Here is a 20,285-nt window from a genome sequence, read left to right on the forward strand (position 1 = left end):
TAATATTTCCCACAGTCAAGCCATAAGACGTAGTTTGAAATGGAGTATTTATTTTTATTTTCCCATCTGAGACAATTAGACACCAGGAGGGGTGTGGTGTAAGGCATCTGTCTCTGGCATGTTTTCTCGTCTGTGAAAATTTCCAGACGGATGGGGCTGACAGGAAGGGAGGAACGGGAGCCAACGTCTCCATCAGGCACCGCAGACACAGCGTCTTGGGCCCACTGTACTCCTAGTGACCCAAGCAAATGTCTGAATTTTAATTTCCTTTAAATCAAAAGAAAAAAATAAATACAACAATAATGAATCTAGCTTGGGTTATATTCATCTTTATATGAAGACAGTCATCAAATATAAGATTTCTTATTCTTTACGGAGAAATGGACCCAAGAAGGCAAAAATACCTAGAGCCCGTGACAATCACAGTGCAGCCCTCCAGGCAAATGCTGGTCTCCACACCAACATCTCGGGTCATGCGGTAGCGGGTTTGCCCAGAACACAGCCTCACTAAGCCATGACTTTCATCGCTGGATGCTCTACATGTGGCATGTTCATAAGTGAGGCCCCTGTGAGGCTACATTACACCCTGACCTTGGTTTAAAAAAGATGGAGCAGATGCCTTTCGGTCAGTCACTTCTGTAAATTTCCAAACAGAAGTGCCCAAAGGTTTTCACCACGTGCAATTAGAGAGAGGTATTACCACCACCAGAGACAGTTTGCATCTGATCCTGTTAGGCCATCCGGAAAGCATTCTCAGTCCTTAACCTCAGTGACCGATTTCAAGGCAGGGTGTCGCTGGACTCAGCACGTACTAAAAATCAAAGCCAAGAGGCCAAAGTGGAGGCCAGAATGAGAGCCCCTCTAAAGGATTCCTAGATCTGGGGGGAAACTGAGTTTTCTGCCTCCTCAACTCAAAATCTCCCCAGAACCAAAGCACTGCAGAAGATCCAGCTATCTTTTCAGCTTCTGAGCCCTCAGCACTTACTGTCAGCAAAGCTTGTATTTGAAATTGACCATGTATAGTCTAGAGATACCTCACTATCTTGTTTTCTTACTCATTTTTCTATATTTATGGCTGGAATTCCTGACCCCCTTGTGAAAATATATTTAATTTAAACATCTTCATGGAAAAGATCTAGCCTTATACATAGTACCTGAAACCCCCCAATACCTAGAAAAATGTCTCACACACAGCTGATACTTAATAGACATCTATGACCTGATTGATATCTTTAAGGTACATGGCTCTCAATCTCATCTTTGTTATTATCTTGAGACTGGTGGCCAATCCTCCCATGCTGTGCCCTTCCAACCATTTATAGATGGGGCAGGATTATCCCGAACATACACACGCACATACACACAAACACACTCCCTTCTCCCAAATTCTGGGACCAGTGGCATGTATGTCAAAAGGTCCCAAGAGCATTCTTGCTGCAAAGGATTCTATTTTTTGCCACAAATGACTCATCACTGACGAGGGTGTCCCCAAAGCTACAACTTGTCAGGCTGTCGGGAAGAAGGGCAAGAGGAATAATCAAGCAATGACAGAGGTCACATCCCCATTCCTGTCTGCAGCCCATAAACACCACGATGAAGCTGTACCAGTCGACACCACACCTCCGGACAACCATGGCTGTGTTAAGAATGAGCTCTGTCCCTGTGTTTGCATTAAACTGTTCTGAGCTCTAACCTTTCCCTCCAGCCGGCTTCCACCCTGATCTCTCGGCAGTTTCTGAATGCATGTATGGCTGTGGCTTTAGGTAGAGGATCAGAGCTGGGCAATGCGGAGAAGGTCCAGGCTGCTGGTGATATAAACACATGCTAACTGCAGAAGACATAAATAACTAAGTGGGCCTGAAAAGGAATGCATCTTCCTCATTTGCCCTAAAATAATCATTCTTTAAAAAAAAAAAAAAAAAGGCCAGAGGGCCACGAGAGTGTCAGATAATCCAAGGTTTTGTTTTTAAATTCTAGAGAGTGGTGAAAAGAGCAGAAATAATTCATTCTAATTTTGGAGGGTAGATATGGATTTATAGACATAGTTATCAGATAGTGTTTTCACAGGAGAAACAAATGAGCAACAGGGCAAAATGTCCTCAGAAGTTATGTGCAACAAATTCCAAACAGGCCAGACAAATGCATTCAGCCTTCTCAACCTTCCACAACAGAGCTGAACCCGTACTTCCCCCTGTGAAATAGTACAGAAAAAAAAAATAATAAAAAACAGAGGAGCAGGATCATAGAATCAAGGAATTCAAAGTCTCTTGCCGATGGGGATGAAATAAACTAACCCCCAGCATCCACCCGGCTGGGCCTTGTCTTTTCCACCTGGGATTATCTTTGTTCTTTTCCATGTCCCTAAAGTTTTCCCCGTGATGACAGCCCGAAACTCCAGAACTGGTGTGAGAAGTCCTTATTTGCTTTGCTATTCAATGGATAATATTCACTATCACATCTTTATTAATTTCTTATTTAGTAGAAAGAACCCAAGAGATCAGGTAGAAAGGGGCCTGAACTGGGATAGGAGAGCTCTGGCTTCCGGCTCGAGTTCAGCCCCTGGCTGGCTGGGTGACCTTGAGCAGGTGACTTGGGCCTCATCCTGCAGGAGAGGATGCTGAGGTGCAGGGAAACAGTGCTATCAGTCCCAGCATTTTATTATACAGTTCTCTTTTGCAGCAAACCTGGAAGGGCTAGCTCCATCCTCCCTCCCACTCCTATAACAGACCTTGATTTTTTTCTCAGGAGATGCCAAAGATAAGCAGTTCCCTCAATGTCTCTAGGGGCTGTCGCATGTGGCACTGCTGTGTCTCCCGCACTGTGAGAAGAAAGGAAGGAAGCCCAGACCACTGCACAATGTAACTTCTTGGCATATTCTCCACCTGCCTTCTCGACCAGGTTTATACCCCATTGATGAAAGAATGGCAATTTGCAAAATCAGGTGAGGTAGGATGGTTGAGTTTGGGTGGCTCCCAGGTCAGGGAATTGAAGGTTGCTATTCAAGGTTAAATTCTGAAAGGGGACAGGACTTCCCATTGGGAGTTATTTACAGCCTCTGTGCCCCGAAGGCGCCTCCTCTTCCCCCAGCCTTCAGTGGGCTCAGCTCCCCTACCATCTGACACGCCATTCTTTCAACAGCTGCTGGCTTTCCTGTTGTGCTCCCCTCACAGATGTGCAGTGCTGTTCTGAACATCCTGCCCTTGAACTTTCCCCTACCCATAATTTTCCAAACCAAAGCCTGGTAATAAAAATGTCAGCAAGGGATGGAGAAAACTGGGGGTGGCGGGCAGTATTTAAAAAGGAAAAAGAAAGAACAGAGAGATGCTTCACACACACAGTGATTTGTGTTGACTTCCCCAACAAAGGTTAAATACATACCATGAGTTCTTGAAAAGGGCATAAAGGTGGAGAGCTGGAACGAGCTTCTCAGAACACTACCTAGAAAGACCAGGTTCCATAAAGGAGTTGGATCCAAATAAAACGGCGAGCTTCCTTCTCTATGCCACAGGCTGCCCAGCTGTTCATGCTGTGGGCAGGGATGTGCTAATGGTGACAGTGAAAGTAGCATTTGCAGCCCTTTTCAGTTTACAACGCATTGTCCCGGAGGTGACCTACACTGTCCTCAAAGCTCGGCCAGGTGCCTTCTACAGGGTCAACACCTGTGTGCGCAGTAGGTAAGAACAAGACTGGAGGAGGAGGCTGGATATCTTCTATGGTTTCAAAGACCTCCACAGAAACCTCTTTTGGATCTAATTTTCCTGAAGTCCACTGGCTTGATAAGTGCACAATGCAAAACTGTAACAATTAACCACATTCTGCCATCTTCTAAAGAGATAAAAGAAACTAATGGACAAGCAGGGCCTCTCCTGTTATCTACTTTAGTTTGCCAAGTAACAGGCACCGAGAACTAGGTAAGGATGGGGAGGGCAAAGGGGCTTTCTACCGAGAAAGAATCCCTCAAGCGAGAGACGCCCTTGAGAAATGATCAACTTGTTCTTTGCTAATTTGACCTTATTCCATCGCAAAACACTGGCACTCCACTGAGATGAAAGAGAAGAGTCTTATTGAGCCATAGTTTAGGAGGAAACAAATCAAGACCCAAACAGACATCAGACAGCACACATCCCACGGACATGTCCCATGTCCCTGGGAGAAAGCTCATAGGACCCTGCTAAGCATGGCTGCCTTGCAGACTTGGCCCCAAAGGTGTGAAACGGGGAGATGGGGAACAAACGAGAAAACAAGACAGCTGAGCCGGCAGGATGAGGCTGCATGACCTCTCTTGCAGCATCTCACTGAACCCAGGTAGTCGCTGCCACACCTGGAAATTTACTTCCTGACACTTGGAAGAGAGGTGCCTTCAGACATGTCGATTCAAATCCTGGCTCCATAACTTACTAGCTATGTGGTTTGGGGCAAATGCTGCAGTTTCATCTCTAAAGTGGGAAAGGCCATAGTACCTACCTTACCAAGTTGTTAGAATTCTTAGAGACCGCACGTGTTATTCATTTTAAAGAGCTTAATGATCAGTGAATGTTATTCCCCCCACCACCTGACCCTCTCTACCCTTTGGAGGAGAAATTCTAGGCAGAGGGATTAGAGGCTGGGCTGTGTGCAGACTCAGGCAGGTCTAACAGTGGGGTAACCAGCCAGTTGCACTAAAGCTCTGGGTATCCCCGTTACATCACCAATGCCAGTGTTATTTACAGAGATGATGAAAACAATCTGGTTAATTTCCACTGCAATCTTAAAGACAGTTTCCCTTAGCCATAACTATAAGCAATTTTACCGAGTGGAAAATGTTTGACATGATCACACTGAAGCTGTCTTGAATGAATGAACGAATACAAAATGAGTCAATGAACACACATGTAAATTTTAAAGGACAGGGGAATGGCTAATTTGAAGGACAGGGGAAAGGCCATTTATTTTCACATCGTAACACCAGTTGTCCTAGAACCCGTCCCTTGCATTAGATGCTCTCCACAGTGTGTGCTGCTCTTCCCTCCTCCTTCTTAATGTCCATATGCCCCTCCACTGAGCATGGCTGATTCCAGAGTCCTGGAGCAAAGACTGGGAAATCAGCAGGTGCCCTCACTGTGTACCAGCCATTTTGGAACAGTTCAAGTCATTAAGGAAAATTTTAACAATGCATAACCTTTTGGCTTTACTCTGCTCACAGCAGGTTAGCGTGCCTTTCCAAGACACCCGCCTGCACTGAAGTCACCAGTAAGCAGGACTTGACCTTCACTTTCAGGATGAGCAGCATTAAATATTCATAATCCATGGAACTGCAGCATAAGAAGTAGCCAAGTTTACACATGAATCAAAGGAATACATTGCTTCACATGGGTGGGGCATCCCTTTCCAAGAATGCCCCTGGAAAAAAAATGCAAATACCCAGGGCCCTGAGCTTCTGCCTCTTCCTACTTTCTCTTGAAATTCTAGAAGCTGCAGGAACTGCTACATTATGCAGTCCCTGAATCCTGCCCTCACGCTGACATTTCTGGGTCTTTTTTTCCCCTTATCTATTACAGAAGAATTACTGTTCCTATGTCAAAGGGAAAAATAGACAGGGATGGAACCAGCAACGGTGACATTATCACCCACAGGGCGTCTAGGGGCACTTTTGACTCGGTTGTATAATTTTTTAAAAAGCTCTTTGCTTCACAGAGGATCAGAGTGTGTGGGAGGAAAGGGTGGGTGTAGATACCAAGAGACATCAGAATTAGGAGCTGGAGTGCCTTAAATTGGGCACCTTTAAAAAGAATGAAAATTGTTAAGAGGGTAAATCCTAAGAGTATTTGTCACAAGGAAAAAAATTTGTTTTCTTTCTCTTTAATTTTGTATCTGTATGAGATGATGGATGTTCACTAAACTTAGTGGGGTAACCATTTCATGACATATGTAAGTCAAATCATTGTGCTGAACACCTTAAATGTATACAGGGTTGTAGGTCAGTTATATCTCAATAAAACTATAAGGGAAAAAAGAAGAATGAAAAAGAAATGGAGTTCCTTGGGGGCAGTACCTGCCACGTGTAGCCAATTTAATATCTTTGGGGAGTGGAACTACTGTGTGTGGCGGGGTTAATGCTTCTCCGTGTCTGTTAAGGAACTGACATCTGTGTCTACCCAAAGACTAGGTGGAACGTCTCCCTCTGCTTGGGTCTTTCTAGAGAGCCTACTGCTGGGATGATAAAGCATCATTTTAACACAGTTTAACGTAATTCTCTTTGGCTTCCAGCTCCAGGAGCTCTGAGCACAGTCTGTCTCGGCCAGATAGAAATCACGTGAGGCTACACAAGTAATTCTGCGGCGACCACTCTAAGAAAATTAGACCCAGAGAAGGGCTTCGCAAACCGCTGAATGAGAAAGACCTGCTCCGGGACCCATCTGGTCCTAAGGATGGGAAAAGAAAGAAGTGAAGACGAGGATGTCTTTGTCCACTGCCTCTTGATGGTGAAATAAGCTTTGAAAGGTTAAAAAAGATCAGAAACTCACCAGTTACAGTATGTATCTGAACCTCCTGTCCCCTCGCACTACCTGAATTACTGGCCTGCCTTGACCCTGAGCCGGCTGAGCAGGCAACCGGAGCCTGCTTTCTGTGTCAATATGCATTCCTTGCACTATTAAAAAGGCTGAGTGCAGAGAGCCTCACATCTTGAACTTGTGCTGCTGGGGCACTCCCCACCCCGTCGGGGGAGGCCAGCTCTGGCTGAAACTCACCAAGACAAACCGTTTCCTGGACCATGTCTCGTGTCCGCCCAATGAGGTTCACACAAGGGAAAGCCTATATGTTATCTTTGACTTATTTACTTGACGGGTATAAATACTAACTAAAATTCATCTGAAGAATACTAGGTACGTTTTCCCAGGGTGATGATTTAGTATCACTTCCAAGAAAGTTTAAAGCTCTCTTTCCAAAATGCCCAGATGGCCAGCCAAACCATGAGTGTGTATAGCCCATGACAGTTTTGAACAAAAGGGATGTATTTTAAGAATTTTACATTCTGCTTTCTTGCTCGCTTTTCATTTGCATCTTATATGTGGATAGAATTTTTTATCTTGTTTACCATGCTTGACTATAATTTGTCTAATGAGCTCTTTTTTTATTCCTGGGAATGAATCTATGGCTTCTCATGGAGGTTACCTTATAGATTCTACTTCAATGTGCCCCTTGACTTACATTGAGCGAGCTTGCTGGCTTTCCCCAGGACGATGGTAGACCCTTAGTATTGACTATGCTGATGAGGTGACCCACGGGAAAGACTTGGGGTTTTGCTTCAGAAGCAAATGTAGTAATTCCAACGAAAAGCAGAAAGGGCTACATAAGTAAAAATAAACTCTTTTTATAAACAAAGGCTTACTATGCCAAACCACAGTTTAGTGACAGAGAAGAAAGGCTGAAGCTAGGACAAAGCTAAAACAGTCCCCAAGAAAAGTGAGGACAATCCTTCTTCTAAGATTCTTGGCAATTTGGCTGGGAAAATTTGAGAGCGGGACTGACGGTTCATCCTTGGAATTGACTCTTTCCAAGTCCATAAAAGAAACCAGGACCAGAGAGGGTTCCCGGTGCTGGCTTTCCCAGGCTCAGCAGAATCGTAACTAAATCCAAAGGACACTGAGGTGGTGTAGGACATCCAGGAAAGAGGGTCTTGCCTTGGAAATTCCACCCCTTTCCATCCTCTCACATGGGGCCGAGAACACCAGGACTTAACAGAGCAAAAGACCACCCACCCCATAGTAGACACTATTGAAAAAAAAGGACACAATTCAAGTCCATCTAACAAGAGCATTTTATTTCTGAGAATTACAGAGGAGCAAAAAGGGGGAAACCAGGAAAGGAGGCGCCAAGGCATCTGTCCATCTAACTGGTCACCATACTCACCTCCACATAAGGTTTGTCTGTCTAGGGCACACAGATGACATGCCCGAACCTACTTCCTGAGCCCTGACAGGAAAGCTGAGGCACGGTTTCTTGTGCCCGGTGACTTGTGAGAGCATTCCTCACTCCTGGGGAGAGAAGGGAGAAAAAGACCAGGGGCTTTAGAAGATCTTTGATCCAATTCAAATATGATCAAGAATTATTAAGAAGAGATATTTAAATGTGGCTTACCTTCAATGACAGACCAATTGGAGTTTTCCAAACTTAAAAAGCTCTTCTCTTTCTGGGCCAGGAAGAGCTGATGGAAGAGCCTGTGGCTCCCGACTCCTGGAGGACTCTGAGAGGCCCCTCCACCTGAGATGGGCGAGGCAGCCCAGCTCTGTGAGTGGGGATGGGCTGAGGGACCTCCGATACTCTCAGCGGCGGCTGATGCCCAAAGACGGGCGATTAGAGGACACATTTCCTTTATCTTCTCCAACGTGACTTTGGCTCAGCACCCAAATGCACACAATCCTTTGGCTGGTGACCAGTGATGCTGAGAAATTCAGAGTTTAGGCATGCATGAAATTGCTACCCTCTGGAGCCACGGAAAATGAGCGCTAAGCTCAGAATTCAGGCGCACCAGGGTCTGAGCCAACAGGGACACCAAGCAAGTTTCCTCTGATCAAACTCCAGCATTCAGGTGTGCTGGGGATCAAGTTGAAGGGATCAAAAACACTCTCACAGTGGACAATGCAAGCAAAGAGCTCAAGGCCACTGTCCAGTTGTCAATTCATGTCACCACAGAAAGGAGTCAGACCAGCTCAGCTCCAGTGTCCCAGATGCTTCAGGCTCGCAAGAGAAGACTTGAACAAATGATGTCCCCAGTGGGGACCCCTGCAGGAACTGGCCAGAACTGGCCATCACTGAGCAGCTCTGCTCAGTGCCCTCTTCTGCCTCCTCCAAAGCCTTTACTGTTTGTGGCACAGAGAGACCTCACCCTAGGCTCACCTGAGAGCACCAGTTCCCTCAGTTGGCACCCCAGGGGTCTGCACGAGTGTCCACTAGAGGAATTTTCTGATGGCCATGGGCCTCCACCTCTGGGCGTCATCACAAACTCCTCCGTCCCACCTCCTTACCTTCACGAGTCAAGAAGCACCAGCAAGTGATGCTTCAGCTGCATATTTGGTTGGCAGGTGCAAAGGAGAGTGAAGTACTTTCTAATCTGACTTCTAATAAGAGTAAAGCATTGGAAACCCTAATAAGGAAAGGATCCTACCACCAAGGCAAGAATGGCTCACACCCTCAGTGGTTGGACAGAGTGAGCCTCCCAGAGGTTGCAAATTCACATCAGAGCCCTCTTGACATATTCAGTGCAGACACTGCACCAGGAAACAACTATTTAAAAATCAGCAACACCCAGTGAAAAGGTTTGACCTCAGACCCCTCTCCCTCCCTTGGAGGCCAGCATAACCAAAGCAGCCTTGTTTGCAAGAGCTTGCTTTCCTACTCAGAAAATCAGCACAGACAGCCCTGCCCTCCTCCAAGAGTCTTCCACACTCAGGAGGCTCTTGCAAAGGTAGGTGTTAAGGTAAACCAATTGATCAATGTCAACACTCATGACTGTTTTTAGAAAAGAGGGCAAGACAACATATGTGAATACTCACTTTGACGAATCTATGAAGTATATTACAAGTGCACCAATGCTGAGAGCAAAGACTAAGACAACCTGCAAAAGAAGAGAGAGAACGCCATCACTTAAGAGCTGAACACTGGGCTGTTGATTTATTTTCCGGACACATGTAGCTGCTACTCGGAAACGTGGTGCTTTCAGGGGCGGGCTTGTCAACGCCATCCCCCAGTTGGGCCCACTTCTGCCTGCTGCGGGCTCCTTCCCTCACAGTGGACAGCAACCCCGTGGCTGGCCAACAGGGGTCAGGGCAGGCTTCTGCATCCCCTGGCACTGGGGTTTTCTCCGGTCCTGTTAACTCAGGGTCCAGCTTCTCCACATCTGAAGTCAACACACTTCAGTGGGCAAAGTGCAGGTGAAAATTTGCAGTGATACCATTTTTCATATTCCGCATAACCAAGGCTCAACAGGAACCCAAATACAGGGCTATCCTGTTGTACCAGCTTTGCTGAGGTATCATTTACACACCATAAAATTCACCTGTTTTAAGTGTACAGTTCAATCAATGACTTTGAGTAGATTTACCAAATTGAGCATCCAGCATCCTAGTCTAGTTTGAGAACATTTTCCTCAGCCCAGTAAGATTCGTCATGTCCGTTAGCAGTTAATCCCTGCTACCATCCTCAACACAAAATGAACACTAATTTACTAATTAACTTTCAGTTTCAATACGAGAAAAATTAATTGAAAAGCACAAATTAGCTATCCGTACAAATGTCCATATGTGTGTAAGTGTATGCATGCATGTTTGTACTCACTGCACGAATGTGTGTGTTTGTGTGTTTAGGACACTTCTCAAGTATTCTGGAAACACTCTAGGGGCAGGAAGCCAAAGGAGGTAATACAACAGGCTAGGGAGATGACAACCCTCATTTTTCTTTACACTCTTCACTCAAAGTTAATCACCATTGATACAAAAGAGAGTGTTGGCATCCCCCTCAAAGGATACCTGTCTCGCTGAAGTCCATCAAACGAACACGCAGCCAATTAGGCTGATGCTGACTGGCTGGTACTTCTATCCTCACTCAACATTGTAATGTCTGCGTTTACTCTTTCATGGAGAAGACTGGTAGCACAACTAAAAGGATGCACAAAAATTTAAAAAGAAGCCCAGAGCCAACAAATAAGCCTGAGAACAAAAAACAAACACCACCACCCCACACAGTCCCAGGAGGCAATAACTACCTAGTAGATAGACCAATATCCTAGAGGGACATGGGGTGAAGCGTGTTAGAATGGCCAGCCTCCAGCAGACCTACACATGGACAGCCCCGTGGCACTGGCTGGTGGGTAGAGATGAATCCCAAGTTCCGTGAAGATGAGGCATGATCAAGTCGTGTGTGTGTGCGTGTGTGCGTGCACCGAACTGGCTGATAGAAAGTGAAAACTGCGTAGATATTCACTTAAAACCTTACAAATTCCACAGAGCTACACAGTGTTGTGTCCAGTGCGTGGATGGTGGGCTGCAAAGCAAACAACTGGCAGTTGAAACAACTCTCACTATAAGGAATATGTGTTTTCATAGCATCTGAATTCTCCTTATGGACACCTGGTTACAACAATGCACCATGGGGGCTGATTTTATTCATCCATTTTGTTCTAAAAACTCAAGCAGGCTCCAGTTGAATCCAAGGAAATTCCTGCTGCCTATCAGTGATTACCCTCAGCCCAGGGTTAATCCATGTGGCAGGGTCACCTCAGTCTCTCCCCCGCCACCCCCCACCCCGGCAACACATACATTCATTCGTTGCAAAGGTAAACACAAAAACAAACAAAAACAAAAACAGGCTTCTGCTCTTCCCTCTGTTATCTGAATGAGGCAGCAAATCAAACAGCTGAGGATTAATTCTGACCTGTGCTGCTGTCTCTGAGACATAAGCAGTTAGATCTGGGCCCTGACCTCATTCTCAAAACGCTGCAAAGAGAAGGGGTGTGGCCAGAGCAAAGGAGAAGGACCTTTTCTTCATTCACGAACAGCGAGTGTGAGACTGATCTCTGTCGATTCGGTTGTGTGTGTGTATCTATCTGTGTGTGTGTGTGTGTGTGTGTGTGTGTGTGTGTGTGTGTGTGTGTGTGTGTGTGTGTGTGTGTGTGTGTATGCCCAGCTCCTGTCAGAATGCCCTATGCAAGTCTAGGCCATCAGAGCTGGAGAGAAGATGCAGGGAGAGGATAGGAGAGGACGGGAGAGGGGGGAGGAGAGAGGGGAAAGAGGAAAGGAAAGGAGTTCTTGCAAATCGTATCTACATCATCCAGAAAGAAGCTCCAATCTAAGCTCTTCCACATCATCGAGGATTTCCCAGCAGACAAAGTAGCTGACACGTGAGTCCCAGCTGCCTCAGTTGGCCTCTGCGATGGGGACTAATGTGCAGCTTATTTAACCAAATCAGCCAGTGACTGAAGCAGAGGGCTCCTCCCAGCCTCTTCAGACGCAAACGCCAACAGCAGGATTTCTCAGATTGATTGGGGAAGGGAGGGAAGAAATCCAGCAAAAAAAAATGACTCCAAAGTTCCCAGCGGGTAGAGATTCTGAGGAGTGGACCTATTCTTGGGTCCACACGTTCGGCCAGAAGGTTTTCTCTCAGTGAGGTACAGGGTGTCCAAACTGTCCCACACCATCTCTGCCCGCATCTGCCTCCAGGCACAAAATGATCAATGTGACCAGGGGGGTGGGTGCAGGGGTCTGCTTCTCAGTACTGAGTCAACCATGCATGTGATTTTATAAACTTGCTCAATGGCTCTTTATCACGTCAGGCTTGATGACACTGTCCATCTGCATCCAGGTGCTGCAGAAAAGGAATCAGCCCTTTGGATTTGGCCATGAAAACAGAAATCCAAGAGAGAGAAATCTTCTTCGAGGCCCCATCATAGGACGAGTTCTCTCTCTCCCTCCTTCGTTCATCTCTCATCTCCATCTCTCTAACACCCCGTTGTCTGAGAACCCTCCTCTAAGTATGAAAAAATTCAGCCCCACTACACAAAATGATCAGATTTTAGCCTAAGTGGTTAATGGTTATGCTACAGAGCAGCCCCAAATAATCAGCTAAGTATTTATTTCACAATTGCTTTGCATAAGGCCCTGGGAAAAACAAGAAAAGAAGTCCACTTGGAGTCATAAAATAAGCTCTTTCACACAGTAACCCTCACAGAGGTGAATCCCATGCTGTTATGTAATTAATGCTCAATTGCATCGTGTCAGTGGAGTCAGGATATAGTAACTTACTAACCAGGTGGGACACGCATAAAGGAAGGGCAGGAACAGCAGGGGTTCCTGTCTCAGCCAATTCCTTCTCTAAGTGTCCCTTCTTCCGACATCTTATGGCTACTCCAATATCCCTTCAGTAAGGGGAGGGCCACTGGGAATCCTCCCGTGAGCTTCTGTAATCCCAGGGATAAGAGGCACTGTAGCCCAAGGGACACGGTAAGATGAGGCCAGGAAAAACACGACCCCTGAGAAAGGGAAACCCTCAGCCCCCCAGAGCTGAGTCGCCGAGTCCCCCTCACAATGACCAAGCGCTGTACAAAGCACTGCCACCAACAAGAGCGTGTGAGCAGTCTAGCACGTGGGATGATGTGAGCGGTCCCTTTCGGCACACTTTGTGCCTGCCACGAGAGCCTGTCCTGTCTTCCTCACTTTTCAAAGTCTGGGTTTCCCAAATCAACTTGGCTAGCCTGCATGGTGTTAACTGCCACATTCTTGGGTTTAACTGCAAAACTGTGTGCTGTGTGGCGAGAATGAGTGCTGAGTGCTATTTACAGGAGTGTCCGATTCCTGAAAACAAAAGTGATTTGATAAATGACGTTGCAACGATGGTGCCCGTGAGTCATCTATTTTTAAAACTCCAAGATCAAACATGACATGTGTTTGCATAGAAGAATGCTAGGTACACAGACACACACACTCACACACAGACACACACAGAGCATACTATAAAGAATATCTGTCCCCAACACCTGCCACCAGGAGTCTGATGATACGCGGGGAGCAGAGAGAAGGCCACAGCCATCTTCATGGATGGAAATTCCAGCAGGCCTTGAAGACCTTCCAAATGTCTTGAGAAGTTCATAAAGATGGAAGACAGTATGGCACAGCAGAGTATCCTCCCTCAGGTCACCGGAGCCCCCCCACTCCCCAGGGCAAAGACGGGTCCACTGACGTGAATTCAGAGGCAAATGAACCAGGAAAGGAGGCTCTTCAGAGACCTTGCCTGTTCTAGAACCTGGTTTCCAGTTGTGGGATTCAGGCCCAAATGCTTTCGATTGGCACACGAGGTGACAGGGGCCTTCGGACGTGGATTTGGAGCAGAGGCTCACAAAGGCGGCTGCCACTGGAATCCTACCACCTGAGGAGCTGTCCTTTAAGAACAGAGATGCCCTCGCCTCACCCCGGAAACAGAAAATTGAGAGCTGGGAGGAGTGGGGACTGAGTATCTCTATTTTTAACAAGCTCCTCCAGTGAAGCTGATATGTGGCCAAGAATGGGAGTCACTGAATTAAACCCATTAGGGGAAACCACTTAGCTAGAGTCAGAGATTAATTTACAAACGTCGCCTTCACAATTAGCCCATTAGAACATATGTATGGGGCCCGCAGGGTGTGGGAATCGTGCTAGGAGTGCTCTAAAAAGTACAGAGAGGAGGATGAATTAATTCTCTTCTGAGCAGGTCTCACACATCCTGCTCAGCTGACATCAAGACAAGTGGCCCTAATTAATGATTCTGCCTGTCCTTTTGGGGCCCAGCCAGCTCCTCAGAAAAATGGACAATTTTTGATATAGGATCCCAAAGGCATGTTACTTTTTTTCACTGAGGTATAATTTATATACAATAAAATTCACTATATAAAAAAACAGACACGCGGGCTCCCAAGGCAAAACGATATGGGGATGTTTTGTTGAGGAGCGAGAACAGTGTTCCAGCATCCATATGATAATGTTTGGTCTGCTGAATTTAACACCTCGACAATCAGCCTTTACTGAACTCCTCTGCACAAGGCCCAGAGGGAGAGAGAAGGAGATAGAAAACTGAAAGAGCTAAGTCAGGCCTGAGCTTTGCCCTCAACGTGCATGGAATCCAGAAGTTTACTCAGAAGTCCTTGTGGCTTTCATAAATGCTACACATAAAAATAGACGCTTCTGACATGTCCAAGGAAGCAGGGGTCCTCGACATAACACCGTCGCCTTCGTCAGCTCCCAGAGTGGAAGGGGCAGAGGAGGACGGAAAACCAAGGAGGAGAAAGAGAGAAATCCTGACACTCCAGGCCCACCCGGCTGGTCCAGGGCCGGGCAGACACGAGGTGCAGGGATGCAAACACGCGGCAGGGAGGGCCCCGGACTCCAGTCAGGAGGCCGGCCTGGGTCTGAATCTTGACTCTGCCCCACTAAGCAGGCAGCTCTGAGCACATCATGTAACCTCTCTGGGACTTGGTTCCCCAATCTGTGAAACAGTCGGACTGGAACAGATGACTGTCGGATGGGAACCTGGGTAAGTTACTGCATTCAGGGAAAGAAGTAAAAAAACGTCTGGCTTGAAAAGGCAGAGCTCTTTTATGCCAACTGTGGGCCGTTTGTGCATCATTATAATTCGGCATGATGGCAATCACACGTGTTGCTAATCTGTGTCAGAGAGGATCGTTTCTCTCATAAAAGCACAAGCGGGGACTCCGTGGACACGTGGATTCAGAGTCTCTTTCCAGGAGCATGATCAGTTGCTTACATCACACATCATCCCACAAAGCTAAGAACCTAGAGGCGCCCCGACCGCTGTCTCCTGGGTCTGTGCCTCAACTCTGCACTGTGACAGGGCACGGAGGGGTGGTCTCACCCCGCCCCTCTCCTTCTGCCCCTGTGATTCTCTGAAAACCCCATGTTTCTGTCACCCTAAGAGGCTTAGACTTAAGTTGCAGTGTTTTCTTAAGGGGAAAAGGGAGGGATTTTTTTTCCTTCACCACCTGGCAAGATGAGCTGTATGTTTTCCTTATCCCTGAACTATTAGTGGTTCTCAATAGGAGAAGACATCATCTTGCTGCCAAAAAAGGTATCTTTGTTATCCTAAGTAACAGAAGATTTGTAAAGGATAAAACCAATATTTTGACAGTGCCATTTAAGCAGCTGAAGGTCCCTTAAGTTTCCAACTTAACCCCCGGGTGCGTTACATCTGACTTGTGTAAGTGCTTACATAAAAAGGCCGTAAATGGATTCAGTGGAAAGCAAGACTCCAAACAATGGTTGACATCTAGATGTAGTCAAGACAAAAGAAAGGAAGGAGAGAAAAAAGAGCTAATAGTTGTCAGTATTCAGAACTATAGCATTAAAATAAAACACATGGGACTTCCAGGTAAGAGTAAAACCATGCTCTATTCAAATGTAAGGAAGCCTAGTAAAACCGCCTGAGATTTTGTGGGCATTCCGGTCTGGCGTTTCCAAAAATCCAACACCATAAAGCTGTACTCAGTGTAGAATGGACTGGATTTTTAGGATGTAACGTGATATAAATTGCCGAGGGCTCCCCTTCAATTCCTGCAAATGACATTCGTGGATTTTGTTATGAAGAAAAAGATCCTCAACACAGCTTATGAGATCGTGAAAACTCTAGCCCTTTTCCTCCTCTCTGGCTTTATCTCACATTCTCTCCCTCTCTAGACTCCAGTTGATGGAAATTGCAGTTCCTGTTCACCATGTGCACACACATACACCCCAAACACAGGGCCTTTGCACAAGCACTTCCTTTCTCCTGGAAGACTCACTTCCCCTCATAGTATTCATCCTTCAGATCTCAACTCAACTGTCATTTCCCTGCCCACATAATGTGAGGAGGTACCCAAGAACCTAGTCGGTACTCTGTGGCACTTGGCACAGCAGAAGTTTTACGTTTCTTTGTGCAGTCATTTGATTACTTCCTCTCCGCTCTCTTGCACTAAAAACTCTACGAAGACAGAGTGCTCATTCATTTTCACTCATCACTAAGTTCCCAGGAGCTGGCAAAGTGTCTCAATCAATATTTGTGAAATAAATGAGCACCTGGAGAAAAGACTGGAGAATGAGTTTGGAGACTGGCTGCAGTTGAAGTAAAAGAGAGCGGAAAGATACGGATCCTCACTGAGTGGGACTTCAGAGTTTAAAGCTCAGACGGGGCTGAGGAGGAGCGTCCAGTAACAGCTGGACCAAGAGACACCTGCCGAAGTACAGTGGGGCTGAAGAGCTCTGCAGTGAGGAGGTCAGGTGCCTGGAATGACAGGAGCTGACTGGGACATTCTGTGCACAGACTAGAAGGTGATGGCTGGAGGCGAGGTTGAGAGCAGAAACAGACCAAGATGGAGGCCAGCACTAGAGAGCAGCAGGGCCTGGAGGTAGTTAGATGATGGCACTGGAGAGAGTAGACAGCATGAGGATTTAGTCAGGTGGCTGGAGACTCAAGAGGAAAGGGTTTGCACAAGGATGGAAGAGGCAATGGAGGGCCAAGTGACCCCTGGGCTATGAAGAAGCATGCCACCTCCACAGAGAGAGGGAGGGAAACCATGTCTCTAGGATCAACAGGTTCAAGTGAGATGGGAGGTGTCCCAAGTGCTATGTGAAGAAGTTGAGGATTTAGATCAGGGGCGGGACGAGGAATCCGTGGGAAGCCCCTGTCCTGGGGAGGTGGGGTACAAAATAATATAAATATAAACATATAAATGGTACACGAATAGATACACATGAATGTGTGCATGCATGCACACTACAAGGAACACACAGATAAACTGATGCTCCACTAATTCATCATAAATGCTGGAACTCTATCAATACTGACTAACCGACCACATTCCCAGCAATGTGTCTCTGTCCATTTTCAAATTAGGCAGTAATTTCAAAATGACTACAGATACAGAGAAAGGCTTGGAAAGTAACAGGGCTCCTTCTTAGTGTAAGCTAAGAACAAATTTATTATAAACCACACATCTGCCAGAATATAGACAGATTAAGTACAATAATAGGCTTTTTGGACAGAGTAGGGGAGAAATTGATGAATATAGATAAATATAGAGGGTCTGGATTCTTCCTAATTTTTTTTTAATGCTCCTCAAAGAAGAATCTGGGACGTAAGTTATAAGCCAACTGCCTAATCTCTTCCCCCTGAGGATCCGTGCTGAGTGTGAGTTATGTGACCTTCTGCAGGTTAGTGTTCCTCAGTCACAGGAGTGCCATCCATCTTTCATGCTGGGTTTCACTGACCACACTCATCCCATTCTGCACAACTTAAAAATACAGAAGAGTTCAGTGTGTTCCTCTAGTGTCTAAATTTATTACGACTGAAATAAGAAACTGAAATGATGGAAAGCAAGAGTAACATTAAGATAGAATTTTTCCTAAAACCTGTGTCCTTCCTGAGAGTTGAGGTTTAATGACACTGAAATCTTATGTCATTGCATCATAAAATGTAAAAGGTTGATTTCTGCATATTTTTACCAATGGCACTAACACCGATGCTTTGGCAAACAAGACAAAAATCTTCCATTCAAGGTGTAACATTTGAAAGACCTTTCCTGTCTAATTATTGAAAAATCCAGGGGAAAATGTTCCATCTGCCGATGGAGCTCCCAAGTTTGCAGCTAACGAGCTTTTCCAGGAATTGTCTGGCTTAAGTGCATGTGAGTTTGGCCAACTGGATTTTTAACTTAATTAGGTTTACAGGATGAGAAAACTTCTGTAGCACTGTTAGGTCACCAGCTGCCACTTATTGTCACCAAGGACTAAATTTATGGCCATCTTTGCCCTACTTTTCAAATCTTGCCAGTTCTTTTGTATATTAAAGGCAAAATTAAAGGAATTGAAAAAAAATTAATTAAAAAGTTAAAGGAATTGAAAGCAGGGACTCTAACAGATATCTGTATACTCAAGTTCATTGCAGCTTTATTCACAAGAGCCAGAAGGTGCAGGCACCCAAGTGTCCACTGATTGATGAATGGATAAACAAAATGTGGTCTATACATACAATGGAATATTCTTCAGCATTAAAAAGGAAGGAAAATCTGGCCCAGGCTACAACATGGGTGACCCTTGAGGACATTTTGCTAACTGAAACAAGCCAAACATCAAAAGACAAATACTGCATGACTCCACTTACATGAGGTACCCAGAGGAGTCAGAGTCACAGAGACAGAGGCAGAACGGGGTTGCCAGGACCCGGCAGAGATGAGGATGGAGAGATGTTGTTTACTGTGTACAGAATGTCTGTCTGTATTGAAGAAAAAAGAAATGGACAGTGGTGATGGTTTCACACATTGAGAATGTACTTAAGCCACAGAATATACCCTTACAAATGGCTAAAATGCTAAATCTTATGTGTATTTACCACAGTTTTTTTTTTTAATGGAGGAAAAATTCTAAGAACCTGCAAGTAGAATCCAGCAGTTTATTTACATTTGAAAACTCGAACACAATTATCTTTTCAGAGGGATACAAATCTCTCTCCTTTCAATAGCAGTGGCTATTTCCAAGAAACTTGTATTACATACATGTGATTCTTGCCTCTCTGGGATATTTGATTTTATCCCTTAGTTAGCTGGAATTTCTCCTTTAGTTTCCAGAATCTCTCCCCATTGAGCCACAGAGACCTCACCTGCATTCCCGCCTTCCCCTCCCACTCCCATTCTCATCTATTTCTGATGCACAAAGTGGGCTATGACGTCTTAGGAATCAGGGAGCCGGCTAGAGTCAGAATCTCCTTTGTCCTTCGCTAACTGTAGTCAAAGTCCCAGACACAACTGAGAGTTTTAAAAGAATGTGCCCTTGACGACAATAAAAAAAAAAAAGAAAAGAAATAAAAAGAGTGTATCCCTGGCTTATAACCACTTTAAAAACACACAACGATTTTCTCTAGAAGGTAATGGAATACATACGGGGCACTGTGTCTCCAAGTCTAAACCTCAGGGTCAAGCTGCAGTAATGGCTTGGACACAGTCCCTCAGTGGGTGAGCGGGCCCTAAAGTCACTCCAAGAAACAACCTAAAATTTCCTTCTTCTGCAGTAATTTTACCACCCAGGGGGTTGCTTTTAAAAGGAACTGGCAAGCAGTCTAGAAAGCAGAGCCGGCAAAACCCCTCAGCACCATGGGAGTTGGCTAAAGACAGTGAAGAGCCATTACACTGACACCAGCATTGACCAGGCTTCAGGACTTGCCATCCGCCCCTGCTGGGTGTAGCCACAGACACACACGACCACATGTGTGGCTCTGAAAGCATCACACTCTATTTTCTCCTTTGTAGAACAGACTCCTGACCATAAGAAATGGGTTAGCCTTGGCAAACACCATTTGGGCTAAGAATGAGACTAGTGAGCACCCGTTATTAAGGTCAACAGTGGGGTGAAATCCAGTTCTCCAAAGAGAAGGTGCTGGATGGTACACTTTTGATGTCTCTCCCTCCATCTCTTGCTCAGGGGGAAAAGAAAATGTATTTTGTAGTTACTATTGAATTCTTACAGATAACCTACCCTTCCTGAAGAAAGTAGAAAGTTTCATGAGATAGCATTCCTCATGCTCACGAGTTCCCACAGACCCACAGACAGGAAAATCAGAAGTCAGGGCACAGACCTCAGCGCGGTAACGATGGTTGCCTGAGTGCTGGCTGGGTGTCCCTTTGAACACTGCACTATGGCTGATTTAGAAAGGCTGGACCACAGCCCCAGCTGCTGCCCCACTTCCTGCGTGGACCTCCCTGTCCCTGGTGAGGATCAGAGGCTCACAGGGTCACCGGA

General features: G+C 45.8%; 1 protein-coding gene across 16 annotated transcripts in view; it reads right to left on the bottom strand.

Moving 5' to 3' along the window:
• The window catches only part of KCNMA1 (potassium calcium-activated channel subfamily M alpha 1), a 711,960-nt gene that overhangs the window by 338,687 nt on the left and 352,988 nt on the right, over positions 1-20,285 (bottom strand). For all 16 annotated transcript variants that reach the window (XM_032491958.1, XM_032491957.1, XM_032491943.1 and 13 more), the window contains exon 3: positions 9,534-9,595. In XM_032491958.1, coding sequence (XP_032347849.1) covers positions 9,534-9,595 — 62 coding nt within the window. The remainder of the gene's footprint in view (positions 1-9,533; positions 9,596-20,285) is intronic.

The sequence above is a fragment of the Camelus ferus genome, chromosome 11 (assembly GCF_009834535.1).
Source record: "Camelus ferus isolate YT-003-E chromosome 11, BCGSAC_Cfer_1.0, whole genome shotgun sequence".
NCBI lineage: Eukaryota > Metazoa > Chordata > Mammalia > Artiodactyla > Camelidae > Camelus > Camelus ferus.